Below are 12,673 nucleotides of genomic sequence, written 5' to 3' on the forward strand. Positions count from 1 at the left end.
ACACTCTTAATGGGAGGGACAGTATCCATATGATTTTAACAGGATTTGTCTCTTATGTTGTGCACTGTTTGTTTTTCCCCCCTATTTATTGGAATATCGGTGTGTCTGGATTATTCTTTTTGAGAAAACATCACTAAGGACTTAAGCTCATTTGAAAGACCGGAAGTGTTGATGTCTCGCTTGTGCTTGTTAGTTTTCTTCTTTGCCCAGCCTCATTCATTATAATAACAGACATTCAGAGAGCTCCCCTTGAAAAGTAATGTGTTGATAAAAGGAATGTTAGATTCCGTTCTTTGTTCTGATGTGTCTGCGTGTGGAGAGGTGGGATTTGGTATAGATTTGTTTTAAGCCTTTTTGAAGACTTTCACTTTTAAGCATTGTCTGAGCTGCCACCTCTGTGCCCCCCTTCGTCCCTCTCTCAGTGCAGTGCAGCTGCAGAGGTAAGTTATCAAGGACTAGATGCGCTGGATGAGAAGGACTGTGTGTTCAGCTCTCCCTCCATATCTTCGAGGGATTGGTTCCAGAAACCTCTGTGGTTGCTCAAGTCCCTTATATAAAAGGGTGTGGTGCTTGCAGATAACCTGGGCCCATCCCTCCGTATGCTTTCCATCATCTCTAGGTTATTCAGACACTTGGTGCAGAGTAAATGCTGTATAAATAGTTGCTGGTGTGTCACAAATTCAAGTTTTGCTTTTTGGAACTTTCTGGAATTTTTTTTTTTTCTGCATAGTTTCTGTTAAAATCCAAAGATGCCGAACGTAGAGATACTGGGGGCCATCACTCCCCCTCAGCTATCCTAAGTGCTGTTGCTGCAGATGCTGCTGACAGCTACCTAGGCTTCTGCCAGACATACTCTTAGGGGCTGGGGGGAGAAGAGGAACAGGAGGGACTTTGATATTTTGGAAAATCGTGTGGCAGGAATTTACAGCTCTGCTTTATCCTTCCTTTTCCCCCCCTGATGTCCACCCTCCTTGACGCTTTTACTTTATTGATGATCACTGAAGGCTAATTATTTTTAAAAATTTGTAATGGGTCATTTGAGCTAAATTACTTGGAGAATGAACCTACACTACCATAGATAGCTCCAGGGGGCTCTAAGAATTAAGTTATGTCTGCAGCCTAGTCTGTTGTGTGCTGTACACACACACCAAGTGTTCTGTCCATTCATCTGGCGAAAAGCGCGTAGGTTGCTGCCGTGTTTCGTCTGCTGTAGGTAGTGCTGCAGTGAACTTGGAGTCCAGATCTCTCCTCAGGGGGGTGATTTCATTTCCAGCAGTGGACACAAGGAAATAACTGCCGTTTACTGTAACATGCACAGACCCTGAGGGCGTTACACCAAGTGAAGCAAGTCAGACAGACAGACAGATGCTGTATGATCTCACTTACAGGTGGAATCAAAAAAAAGAAAAGAGGAGTTCCCATCGTGGCTCAGTGGTTAATGAATCCGACTAGGAACCACGAAGTTGCGGGTTCAATCCCTGGCCTTGCTCCATGGGTTAGGGATCCGGTTTGCTGTGAGCTGTGGTGTAGGTTGCAGACATGGCTCAGATCCCACGTTGCTGTGGCTCTGGCATAGGCCGGTGGCTACAGCTCCAATTTGACCCCTAGCCTGGGAACCTCCATATGCCGCAGGAGCAGCCCAAGAAATGGCAAAAGGACAAAAATAAATGAATGAATGAATGAATGCATGAATGAAAAACTGAACTTAGGGAGACAGAACAAATGAGTGTTTGCCAGAGGCAGGGGGTGGAGGAAATGAAGGAAGATGATCAAAGGGTAAAAACTTCCAGTTATAAGATAAATAAGTTCTGGGAGATAATTTACAGAATGGCAGCTGTAGTTAACCATACTGCATCTTGTATATTTGAAAGTGTTTTGTTTTTTTTTTTAATATTGATTGGATGCTTACTTTTTTTTCTTTTCTTTTTATGGTTGCACCTGCGGCATATGGAAGTTCCTGGGCTAAGCGTTGAATTGGAGCTGCAGCTGCTGGCCTACGCCACAGCCACAGCAACACAGGACCTGAGCTGCATCTGCGACCTGTACCACAGTTTGCAGCAACACAGGGTCCTTAACACACTGAGCAAAGCCAGGGGTTGAACCTACATTCTTATGCACACACTGTCGGGTTCTTAACCCACTGAGCACAATGGGAATTCCTAAAATTCGTTAAGAGAGTAGATTTTAAGTTTTTTTTTTTAATGTTCATAGCAGTTTAATTCATAAGCAGCCCAAAATCAATATAAGCAAAGAGCCTATCAACGAGAATTTAAACAAGTGGTGGTGTATGTCCATATAGTGGAGTACTATGCAGCCATAAAGTAAACTACACACAATATGGATAAATTTTAAAAACATGTTGAGCAGAAGCCAGGCACAAAAGAGTACATATTTTGTGATTCCATTCATGACACTCCAGAAAAGGTAAAACTATAGTGACAGCAGGTAAGTAGTTTCCTGGGCTTAAGTTCTTATCATAAGAAAAAAATCCTAACTGTGTGAGGTGATGGACGTTAACTTGCTGTGGTAATCATTTTGTAAGATACGTATAGTATATCAAGTCATGTTGTACACCTTAAACTAATACAAAGTTACATGTCAATTACATGTCAATATAATTAACATGTCAACAAAATCTCTATAATGGGGAAAAGGAAAGTGGTAACTCCTATAAGAGTTACACATCTACGTGATCATACTGTAAGCGTGTATGATGTATCTACAAAGTTTAATTAAAATATCTCACCATCTCGTGACCAACATCTTTGGAAAAATCCTTCTACCTGGCATAGCAGTATTCTTTTTTTTTTTTTTGTCTTTTTTTTTTTTTTTTTGTCTTTGTTGTTGTTGTTGTTGTTGTTGCTATTTCTTGGGCCGCTCCCGCGGCATATGGAGGTTCCCAGGCCAGGGGTCGAATCGGAGCTGTAGCTACCGGCCTACGCCAGAGCCACAGCAACGCGGGATCCGAGCCGCGTCTGCAACCTACACCACAGCTCACGGCAACGCCGGATCGTTAACCCACTGAGCAAGGGCAGGGACCGAACCCGCAACCTCATGGTTCCTAGTCGGATTCGTTAACCACTGCGCCACGACGGGAACTCCATCATAGCAGTATTCTTAGAGACGCCATTTATTGGAGATCTGCTCTGGAGTTCTTGCCTTCTGCTTAGTGACTTTGGCTAAACAGTATTAAGTGAAGGGGAGGTGCCTGAGCAATCAAGAGGTTAGCCTCAAGAGATCTACGTAATTATTTTGTAGTACGTAGGATATTGGCAAATAAAGTATAGAGATAGAGAGTATACTCTGCAGAACCCGGAAGAAGAATATTAATGTATCAGCACCTAGACTGTTCCCGAATGAAAACCTGGAATCCTATAGTAATAGAAAATTGAAGAACTTTTCTAAACTAATACAGAATCAATCCCCATTCATTTGCCTTTGCCAATGCTATTCACATAACATAAATGTATCCTCTTCACAATTTTAAGTGTACGTTACATACAATACTGTCAACTCCGCACAGCAAATCTCTAGAACTCTTTCATCCTGCAGGACTGAAACTATACCATGGAACATCAGCTCCCTCTTGCCCCCTCCTTCCAGCTCCTGGCATACTACTTCCTGTTTCCATGAGTTTAATTATTTTAGATATTTTATGTAAGTAGAATCATGCAGTTATTTGACTTTTTTTTGACTGGCTTATTTCCCTTAACAGTGTCCTCCAGATTTATTCGGGTTAGAGCATGTGACAGAATTTCCTTTATTGAGGCTGAGTAATATTCCATTGTATGTCTCTACCACATTTTAAAATGCATCTTCATCAGACATTTAGATCATTTCCACATCTTGGCTGTTGTAGATAGTGTTGCGGTAAACATGGGTATGAAATGTCTCTTTAGGATCCTCTTTTCAGTTCTTTTAGATACATACCCCACAGTGAATTGCTAGACCATACAGTAGTTCCACTTGTACTTTTTTGATGACCCTCCATGCTGTTCCCACAGCAGCAGCCCAGTCACGCCGACAGTGCCCAAGGGTTTCTGTTTCTTCCCATTCTCACCAGCACTTGTTATCTGTGTTTTTTTCAGCCATGGCCATCCCAACAGATAGGAGGTGACAGCTCATTGTGGTTTTAATTTCTCTGATGATTGGTGATGTTGGGTGTCTTATATTCTTGTTGGCCATTTTTATATATTCTTTGGAGAAGTACCTATTCAAGTCCTTTGCCCATTTTTTAATCAGGCAGGGTTTTTTTTTTTTTCCAGGATCTCTTCCATCCTAATGTTTTAGTAGGTAATGATTTTTAAATATAGCCATATATTTAGTAGAAGACCGGGGCGGTGGAGGGGGAGAAATCTCTGTTAATCTTACCGGTGAAAAACTATGAGGCAGAGGTCAAAAGAGTAGGTTTTTATGTTAAAATTTTCAAATGTGGAAATGCTTCTTTTAGAGGACCATGAGCACCAGGCAGTATATTTTGAATCGATTCGTCAGGTGAGTGTGAGGGCTGGTGGTTGTAATTGTCCTAAGATACGTCACTCTGTCCCAGAGGCTTTGACCTCCTGTTAGCCTGCGAATCCAACTAGACACAGTAACTTTAATTGGAAAATGTCACCTGATTCTTGTCAACTGAACTGGTTAACTTCACATTTACTAAAATAAAGCTGATATAAGTGGTTGAATGTCCTGATTGGCCAAACGTAATGTGGGGTTTTTTTTCCCCAGCAAATAATGAAAGATCGGTGGATGAATGTTGGTCATGAAGAAGAAGAACTAAAGCCATATGCTGAGCCTGAACCAGATTTCAATGACGCAAAAAGAATAGGTAAGTGTTTCAGTATCGTGAGAGGTTCTGTCCCTAAGCTAAAGGAAGCCAGCGTCCTCCAAAACTGTGAAAATAAGAAGCAATTTTTATTTGAAAAACACTTGCATTATCATCTTTTCTTTCTCCAGATACACATTAAACATGACAAAATTCCTTATTTTGTTCTAATTTGATTGTTGACAACAAGGATATAAACATTAAAATAATGTAGGTAAACCCCATTCTTTTCTCCCAGTAATCCCTAGCAGGAGGAATGGCTGATTTGGGTATCAGCCCTGTTCAGACTGAAACATATCAGAGAAACATAGCATGTATTTTAACCAAAAATGGGACGCACGGAGGCGGACGGGAGGAACACGCTGGCTCCCCCTCTGTCTCCCACCGTCCCAGCAGGTCCCGTCCTCCGCCGCCCAGTCAGCGCTCTGCTCCCAGCCTGGTCTCTCGGCTTTGTTCCCAGCGCCGTCAGAAACTCACCGCTGCATCATCTCAGCTCTGCTCCCGTCTAGCTCGAGGGCAGAGTGGCAGCGGCGGGGCCTTCTGGGGTGTTAGGAGGCTGATCAGGAGCGCTGTGGCGTTCAGGCCTTCCAGAGCGTCCACCTGCCTTCGGATCAGAAAGCAGGACTTGCTAAGAGCTGAGAGAAACCACTCCATGCGTGGCTGAGGCTGCGTCGGGGGAAAGAGGAGGTGTTCTGTATATGCCACAGAGAGCTGCATGCTGTGTCTGAGTGTCTGAAGGAACTCAGCTCCAGGATGGGCTAAGCGATGAGAAATGGAGTAGGCCCATGAATGTATTAACCCGGGGTGCAGGTAATTTCTGCATGACTAATTTGGATGTACAGTATCTTTGAATATATGGTGTATATTAATGAGAATTTTTTGGTGTTTTGTTTTGTTTTTGTTTTGTTTCTTAGGGCCGCAGGTGTAGCATATGGACGTTCCCAGGCTAGGAGTCAAGTCAGAGTTGTGTGTTGCCTGCACCAGAGCCACAGCAACTCAGGATCCGAGCTGCCTCTGCAGCCTACACCACAGCTCACAGCAACACCGGCTCCTTAACCCACTGAGCAAGGCCAGGGATCGAACCCACATCCTCATGGGAGTTCATTACTGCCGAGCCACAACAGGAACTCCCAGAAGGTTTTATAATTAAAGTTAATACACTTTAAAATTTCAGAATTTAGTTTTCATATCTAATGTAGACATACTTGCCCATTTTGTTGATTTTTTTACTAAAATAAACCCATTTTCAGAAAATTTGCATTTTTTTTTCATTTCTAGACATCATGGTCACCATGGGTTTTTTACGAGATGAAATAAATGACGCCTTAATAAATCAGAAATATGATGAAGTCATGGCTACTTACATTCTTCTAGGTAGAAAACCACCTGAAGTAAGTTGTTCACCTTTTCAGATTCATGTGCATTATTTTTTGAGCTAAGTGACAACTCAATATAGATATGATGTTAGCAAATATATTCTATGTGGTATCAAAAATATGATAAAGATACTAACATTTGTATTTGTTAGAATTCAGAATTTACGTTGCTACGTTATGAGGTAATCTTCTTTCCGAACACTGAGAGAGATTCTGTTTGGAAAGAGTAGGGCTAGCGCCCTGCTAGGCTCTAGGAGCGCCGGCCACAGTCAGGTGGGTCTTGGCGACTGGCAGCCCCCGGCCCCGGGCATCCATGTGCAGCAGCCCTGCCACAGGTAATAGGTCGTTCCGGGTGTGCAGACGAGATGGTAACTGCAACAAGAGGAAGTGACAGCATTTGAAACAAAACGTAGAGGTGGCAGCCGAGGAAGAGGTAGTTTGGTGACAGTTCGTGCCTGGCCTGGTAGAGCGTCCAAGTGTTTCAGCACAAGCAGTCGGGAATTCTCAAGGCCAGTCGAGACCTACGGTAGGAAGAGAGAGTCAGGAATTTACTGTATGCCTGTGGCCACTGAACCACAAGCGGCAGGTGGCCTGTGGGACAGCCAGTGTGAGGTATAAATGGAGAGTCAGCAACAGAGCCCAGAGCACCGAGGGCTGGTTGGAAATTGGGCATCTCTGGGAGGCATTTTATGGGCCAGACTGACATCACTTAGAGTTGGATAGTAGCTATTAGTGAGGCAGTACGCTCGGCCGACCTCTACCCAACTTACCTGTCCCCGAACCCAAGCAAAGGCTGGAATAGAAAGATTAGAAGCTCTCTCTGCTCTCAAGGGAAGGGGCCCTCCATCTGGGGAGGAGAGGAGCCGTCCATCGTGGGGCAGTGTGGACCATTCCGATGAGCAGGCTGTCCAGAATGTTCTGGGACCTGCATGAGGCCAGGCACCCACCACAAGCTACCACACGTGACGCAGAACTAGCAGAGTTGCTGACCTGCCAGAAATGAGGGGTCAGAGCCCCTCAGGTTTCTGGCCTAGGTGACTGGTTTTGTGAGACGTACTTGCCAAGATCAGAAAAGAGTGCACTTCAAGTTGGGGAGATGGGAGGTTCGTTCAGCTCAGGGCGGTTGAATTTGAGATTCCTGTTGGAGCTGTGTGACTTAGGCAATTTGCTTGATTTCTCTGGGCCTCAGAGGTTTCCTGGCCTATAAAATGAGGATAACAGGACCTACCTGTGAGGGCCATGGAGAGGGTTTAAGTGAATGAATGCTTCTCAAGTCCTCAGAACAGTTCCTGGCACATCACTGCATGCTCGGTGTTAGCAAGTGTCTTTTAACCTTTTCGGCCCTGATAGCACTCTGCTATTTATCGTCAGCATCTTAACATGAATTTAGATTTCCCATTGCAATGCCAGTGATGCAGTCAAAAGTTTGCTAGCAACAGACAGCCTGTGTTTGTGTCCATAGCGAGGGGTGGTGCGTCAGCCCCCAGTTTACCACGCTGAGTTCTAGGTAGATGCAGGTTCTCAGTCAGAACCAGTAAACCATATTTTGTGCTGTAGGTGTGGCAGAGAGAGCAAAACAAAACAAAAAACGTGCGTGCGTGCGTGTGTGTGTGTGTGTGTGTGTATGAAGTTAAGATTTTTTATATTATCCTAACTTTGAATCCCATTTCTACCTGAGTTCAAATCCCCAAGATGTCTCTTGAATCCCTCAGCTTCTGTTTTTCCATCTAAAAAGTGCACGTTAATAAATCCTAGGTTTGTTGTAATGATTGAACAAAGTCACGTATATAAAGAGCTTCGCTTGGCGCCTCGTGTATCGTAACCCTTCAATCATTGGTAGCTCTTTTTTGGTGTTTTGACTGAGGACCCAAAGCCATTGGTACGCAGTAACAGAAGCTGGCACATACTGTTCTCTCCCTTCCTGTGGGCCAACTCGCAGTTCTGTAGCCAAACTTCTTCTTTTTTAGTTCCGATCACCCCTTGTGTAGCTGGAATAAACTAGGAAATGAAGAGCACACACTGTTTCTGTGCACTCTTTTTTGTTTTAAATGCTGGCGGTCTTTCTTCTTCTTGCAGTTTGAAGGCGGAGAATCATTGTCCAGTGGAAACTTGTGTCAGCGGTCGAGGCCGAGCAGTGACCTCAACAACAGCACCCTGCAGTCCCCTGCTCACCTGAAGGTTCAGCGGAGCATCTCAGCCAATCAGAAGCAGCGGCGCTTTAGTGATCACGGTGGGGAAAAGTCCAATAAGTGGAAAGACGGAGTGAGCCTGCCCAGACTTGCTTTTTTTAAGCACAGTGCCTTCACTTTTTTATGTTCTTGTGTCATTCCCCGTTATCAAAGATTGATACTAGTGAATGAGAAACGAATCCTGTTTTCAGGGGCTGACGTCATTTTTGTAATCAGACAGTTTAATCTCAGTTCAGAGTATAAAACAGGCAAATGAAGATATTTATAATACAGAGTTTTTGTTCTCAAGAAGAAAATACGTCCGTTGCTTTTCAGCTAATTATGCTCTTTCTCAAATCACAGCTGGTCCATCCATTCCCCCTGCCGTATCATATACCAAAAGGCCTCAGGCCAACAGCGTGGAAAGTGAGCAGAAAGAGGAGTGGGACAGAGATGTGGCTCGTAAACTTGGCAGCACAACAGTTGGATCAAAAAGCGAGATGACTGCAAGCCCTCTTGTAGGGCCGGAAAGGAAAAAGGCTTCAACTAGTCCAAGTGTGAGTTCAGAGTCTGGCATGTCGTCATAGGCTGCAGTTATTTGTCAGAGTTTGTGTTGAAAGACGTGTTTTTTAATCTCTATCTTTTTTTTAAGTTCCAAAATCTTAAAGTGAATCATACCTTTAAAGAGCATGGAAAGGGGGCCAAGCTTCTCATAAATGCAGTTTAAGGACAAAAAACCTGAATTCTTAATAACATTTAATCTTACCACAAATGGTACTTTAAGCTTTCCTGCTTCATTTTTCACGTCGGTAAGACTTACTTGATATCACATTGGTGCATTTAATTTTATGTTTACCAATAAACTGTTCAGTGAAGGCAAACTACAACAAAAAACAATTCAGAAAGGTAACTCACATTATTCACTTAAAAAGCAAACTACAGAAATCATATAATGGGAGCTGGAAAACAGACTGAGCTGACCCCCTGTAAGGCAGCAGGAGAGAATAAAAAATATATATAAAAGAAAACCAGGGAGTTCCCAGTGGCACAGTGGTAACGAACCTGACTAGCATCCATGGGGGCATGGGTTCAAACCCTGGCCCCATTCAGCGTCAAGGATGCTGTGAGCTGTGGTGTAGGTCACAGATGCAGCTCAGATCCCGAGTTGCTGTGGCTGTGGTGTAGGCCGACAGTTGTAGCTCCCATTCAACCCTTTGCTTGGGAATTTCCATATGCCTTGGGTGCAGCCCTAAAAAGAAAAAAAAAGAAAACCAAGATATACAAAGGATAGAAGTAGAATTAGTGATATTTAGGAAGTAGGAATTTGGAAAGGAAAAGGGGCAAAATGAAGGGGAGGAAATATTTGAACACATAATAGCAATAAAAAGAGATGAAAAACTTCACATTAAAAGGATTCAGAAATGCAAACAGAAGCCAGAAGGAAAACCTACTCCTGGGCTCATTAAAATAGTATATAAAGACACCAACACACAAAGACAAAGATCTTTACAGCTTCCAGAATAAGAGAGCAGATGACCTTAAAAGGAATAAGATTCAGACTGGTAATCAGATCCCTCAATGGCAACATGGATGCAGGGAGATAAATGAATTAAATATATGTATTATATATATTAGTATATAAAAATATTTTAAATAAAAATTTAATATAAAATTAATATAAATTATATATTAAATTATATTTTAATATAATTATAAACTACATATTTTATATGTATTTTTAAGTATCAAAAGACAAGCACATTGAGCCCAGAATTTTATATCCAACCAAATTATCATTTAAATGTAAAGATATGATAAGCAAACTCTTACGAATAAAATATCTCAGCTCTCGGAGTTCCTGTTGTGGCTCAGTGGTTAACGAATCCGACTAGGAACCATGAGGTTGCGGGTTCGATCCCTGGCCTTGCTCAGTGGGTTAAGGATCTGGCGTGGCCGTGAGCTGTGGTGTAGGTCGCAGACGTGGCTCGGATCCTGTGTTGCTGTGGCTGTGGTGTAGGCCGGTGGCTACAGCTCCGATTTGACCCCTAGCCTGGGAACCTCCATATGCTGTGGGAAGCAGCCCAAGAAATGGCAAAAAAGACAAAACAAACAAACAAAAAACTCAACTCTGTCGTGATACAGTGACCCATTTGAAAACACTGTACTGTTTTAAGGAAGTACCCTTACTGGAGGAGAAACATGTCTAGAATTCCGCTGTAAAATACACAGGAGTTGAAAACAGTCAACTGGCTTATAAAAGTATGTACATGGCAACATACACCAAAAAGACAAATAGTGAAAATTCAGAACCAAAATTTTGGACACTGTCCAGGATAGGATAGGAATAGAGATGAAAGGAAAGGCAGATGCCTTGGAAAGGAAGATGGGATTAGTTTAAGAAATGAGTACAGACAGCCCTCGATTGAATCCGCAGGCACAGGCTGGTGGCTATGGGGAGGGGCTGACTGTACTCGGCCACCTCATAGGCAGGACCTGAGCCTCCCTGGCTCATGGAATCTACAGGGGCTCCTGGAACCAATCCCCCGAAGATTGCAGGGGCGAGCAAAAATGAGTTCAGAACGTAAGGGCAAGAAATATAAGAACAAAAATAAAATGGATAACTTTTAAGCCAATAGAAGAAAAAAAATTGACCTAGCTTATGGAAAGTAGGAGAGAAAAAAGAAAAAATAAATAAAGAGAAACATATAATGGTACCAGAAAGCCCAACATAACCTTAATTGTAAAAGGGTTAAATTCCCTAATACCCAGTGCTTTATATAGTTCATTGAATCCATATTTTTAAAAAATATGTAATTTATCACCTCCTAGTCAGTGAAATAGATGGATAACCAGGTGTGTATACAACCACGTTAAGAATTAATGGGTATAACTACTTACATGCCAACTGATCTTTTTGGAAATGGTTTTAACCACAGTAGGGTTGAGTACATTTTGTTAAAGCAATTTTTTAGATAAGCCATCATTTCCTCTTATCTAAACATCAGCTAGAGGACAGTTTCCAGGGTGTCATCACCCCATGTGACAGAAAGAAAGAATTTTGTCCCTTATTTCCTGCCACTCCTCTAGATTACCTGTCACTTGACTCAGCTTGGTCTTATTCTCCCATGACTATACTCAGCTGCCTGTTTCCATACTTGTCACCGTGTGATGCTCTAGCTTAAAGTCCCCTCCACTATGGAAATCCCGTTTCTGTTTGTGCTTCCTGGACGCAGCCTCCTGTGACTGAATTCTCCAAAATGATCTTATCAGCCTTTCTCTTTTCGGGACCATGTTATTTCACTCCTAAATCTGTAGCGCTGGAAAGAAGATGTCATCTCAGAGTGGCACTGCACTCATCTCTCCTGGCGGCCTCCGTTGGGCCTGCCTCTGACCCTGGAGCTTTAGTGGCTGTGGGGGTTTCCCAAGCAGGTGCAGGTGGCCAGCCACAGGCTTCCGGGAGGCCCTCTGTCCACAGGGCCCTAGGTTTCCTGTTGGTGATGCTCTTAGCGTGGGGTTGTCTCTCACGCTTAGCATCCCTCACACTGCCTGTGCCATTCCCCTGGCCTTCTCCCCATCACCAGCTTACAAAGCCATGAATAAAACTTAGCTTTTTTGGTTGCTTTCAAACCACCACTCATCACAGCTATAGGACGGCAGCTAGAAGAACTGTCAGAAGCTTGCTGTGCTTTGCCTGTATTCCTGCAGGAGGAGGGAGGTGGGAGACAGAGCTTGTTAATATAAGATTCTGATAAAAAGCTACCATGGATTTTTTTTTTCATACTGATTTGCAGCTTAAATTCATTTCCTTGACTTTCCACAACTCCAGCTAGAATTTGTTAATGTCTTTTTTCCTCCTTAAAGAACAATGTGTATCCTGGAGGCAGCATGGCGAGAAGGAACACATACGTCTGTGAGAGGACCACAGATCGATACACAGCCCTGCAGAATGGAAAAGACAGCAGGTGCGTGTCCTGGGTGGCAGGTACTACTGCTTTTGTCATTGCTTTGCCTTAGTGCTCTTGGTAAAACCCCTGTAGCCGAATGGGTCTAAAGGAAAGGAAACACAAAATAACTAGTTTAGATTGCAGCCAGCCATTCTCACTAAGCCGTTGCCCCTTCGGTACCAGAGTGGAATAGTGGAAAAATATTTGGGGGAAACAGGAAATTAATCTCTTAACCTGTGGTTTTCTGAATAAAATCTGATAATAACTATTTCCTTGTAGAGCAAAGCCTATCAAACTGTTCTAATCTGATCTTCATAATTTGAGTCTTGTTCTTTCATACACCTGCTGCTTCCTTACCTTCTT

The 12,673-nt window shown here is 43.1% G+C and overlaps 1 protein-coding gene across 14 annotated transcripts in view; it reads left to right on the top strand.

The window, feature by feature from the left end:
- The window catches only part of MARK1 (microtubule affinity regulating kinase 1), a 126,043-nt gene that overhangs the window by 96,713 nt on the left and 16,657 nt on the right, over window positions 1-12,673 (top strand). For all 14 annotated transcript variants that reach the window (XM_021064328.2, XM_021064330.2, XM_021064329.2 and 11 more), the window contains 5 exons: window positions 4,726-4,825; window positions 6,101-6,213; window positions 8,275-8,428; window positions 8,730-8,923; window positions 12,228-12,328. In XM_021064328.2, coding sequence (XP_020919987.1) covers window positions 4,726-4,825; window positions 6,101-6,213; window positions 8,275-8,428; window positions 8,730-8,923; window positions 12,228-12,328 — 662 coding nt within the window. The remainder of the gene's footprint in view (window positions 1-4,725; window positions 4,826-6,100; window positions 6,214-8,274; window positions 8,429-8,729; window positions 8,924-12,227; window positions 12,329-12,673) is intronic.

This window comes from Sus scrofa, chromosome 10, assembly GCF_054392235.1.
Source record: "Sus scrofa isolate SSC_HxYL_T2T_F1_AM1 chromosome 10, Sscrofa_HxYL_maternal_Yorkshire_Landrace_v2.0, whole genome shotgun sequence".
Lineage (NCBI taxonomy): Eukaryota > Metazoa > Chordata > Mammalia > Artiodactyla > Suidae > Sus > Sus scrofa.